This window comes from Lacerta agilis, chromosome 7 (assembly GCF_009819535.1).
Source record: "Lacerta agilis isolate rLacAgi1 chromosome 7, rLacAgi1.pri, whole genome shotgun sequence".
NCBI classification, from domain to species: domain Eukaryota; kingdom Metazoa; phylum Chordata; class Lepidosauria; order Squamata; family Lacertidae; genus Lacerta; species Lacerta agilis.
In genome coordinates, this window is record NC_046318.1 from 79229407 (window position 1) to 79231169 (window position 1763).

Consider the following 1763-nt stretch of genomic DNA (forward strand, 5'->3'; position numbering starts at 1 on the left):
GAACATATGCAATGCAAATTCAGAGCCAATGCATAGGACACATTGCAATGAACCACATGAAAATGAGAAACATATCCAGCGGGGATAGGATCCTGGTGGCATCAGAGTCTGATTGCCTAGCATAGATCCTACCCGACACAATCTGGATGGGGTGAGATCATCAAAAGGTGGATTTAGGAGCTTTAATTCAACATGAAAACTCATTAGCATTTTCTTTTAATTTCTTCTAAAGTACACATTTGTATGCAATTTTGCCCAATATGCACATTTTTTTGCAAAGCAATTTTGCCCAATATAATGCATTTCCTCGTACAATGCATTTTTGGATGTCATTTTCATGAATGTGTGCATTTCTATGCATACTCAAATCCATAATATGTATTTTTTTCCCATATGCATTACTTGGCTGGAGAACTGCAGTATAAAATCTGGAGAAGTGTGAATTCCAAATGATGGCTGCCAAGTATTGTTAGAGGAAGTACAAATCAGATATGCTTCCCTGTAAATGTTAAGTTCTCTCTCAGCTCTACTTACCCTACACATATATTTCTATCCCCTTAAAGAGGCAAAATACTTTCTTATCACAACAGGTCCCCCACTGCACACTTCAGGAGGCGGTTGCACCAATGGATTCCCTTCAAAGCTGCAGGAACAGTAATTTGAACCCCAGTCCAAGTTTACCAGCTGACCAAAGTTTGATGGGAGAGCCTTGAGGTTGTTCTGTCCTAGCCAGAGAGTCTTCAAGGCCTTTAAGGAACAGACTCCCCTTGGCAGATGCCCGAGAGAATTGAAAAGCAGCAGCAATGTTTCCAGTTTCTGCAGCTGCTGGATGGTGTCAGGGATGGTGCTGATGTGGTTATCGGTAGCATCTAAGAAAACCAGGTTCCTCAGCTGACAAACAGGTGTAGGGAGCTCTGCCAGGCTGTTGTTTGCCAAATGGAGACTATGAAGTTTCTGGAGGCCTCCTATTTCCTCAGGCAGGGAGGTTATGCTGTTGTTGCTGAGAGTGAGCCTCTCCAGCTTGCCTAAAGAGCCTATCTCAGCAGGGACCTCTTTCAGGTTGTTGGAGTCCAGGCAGAGCAAGGCCAGGTTTTGCAAGTGGCCAATCTCACGAGGGACGAGATCCATCCTGTACCTCAGGCAGCTCTCTCGTTCCGGAGTCATCTCCAAAACTCGCAGTCCTTGCAGTGCAAAGATCTGGAGAGGCACTGACATCAAATCTTTGCCTTCCAGTTTGAGCTTTTTCCCACCTTTGTACTGAGGATCACGTTCTGTTGGCATTTCCATTGCTGGTCAGCTGGTCAGTAAGGGCAGAGGGAAGTTGCCAACTACTTCCATCCTCCTCCTTGGTGGAACAAGAGGGAAAGGGTCATGGTCCAATGCCAGCTGTTTTTGAGACTTCCCCCAGCCTGGCTCTCAGTCCATCTGAATTCCTCCTCCTTGAAAATACAGAGAGCTTTCAGGTTGCTCAGATACATCTGGCAGGTAAACACTTGCGTCTCTGGAGAGCAAAAACTTCCTCGTCTTTTGTGCAGCTCCTGACAGAAAGTACACAGCCCAGCCCACACTGTTTTCTTTACTTAAGCAAAGCCAACTTCCATTTCAATGTAAACTGAAACTACAGTTCTGTGCTATTGATTACCTTCACCATCTGTCAGCCCTCACCTGTTACAACCTGTTTTTCTTTTCTTTTGCAGTCTGACGTTTTGCAGTTGCTTTCACCCGATTCAAAAGGCATTGATATCGTTGGGAATGCCAGTGAT

The 1763-nt window shown here is 45.0% G+C and overlaps 1 protein-coding gene across 1 annotated transcript; it reads right to left on the reverse strand.

The window, feature by feature from the left end:
* Positions 1–422: 422 nt before the first annotated feature.
* Positions 423–1338, reverse strand: LOC117049407 (plant intracellular Ras-group-related LRR protein 2-like). The gene is given in 1 exon segment (XM_033154060.1): positions 423–1338. A coding segment is annotated over 1 exon segment (789 nt). The 3' UTR covers positions 423–549.
* Positions 1339–1763: the final 425 nt, after the last annotated feature.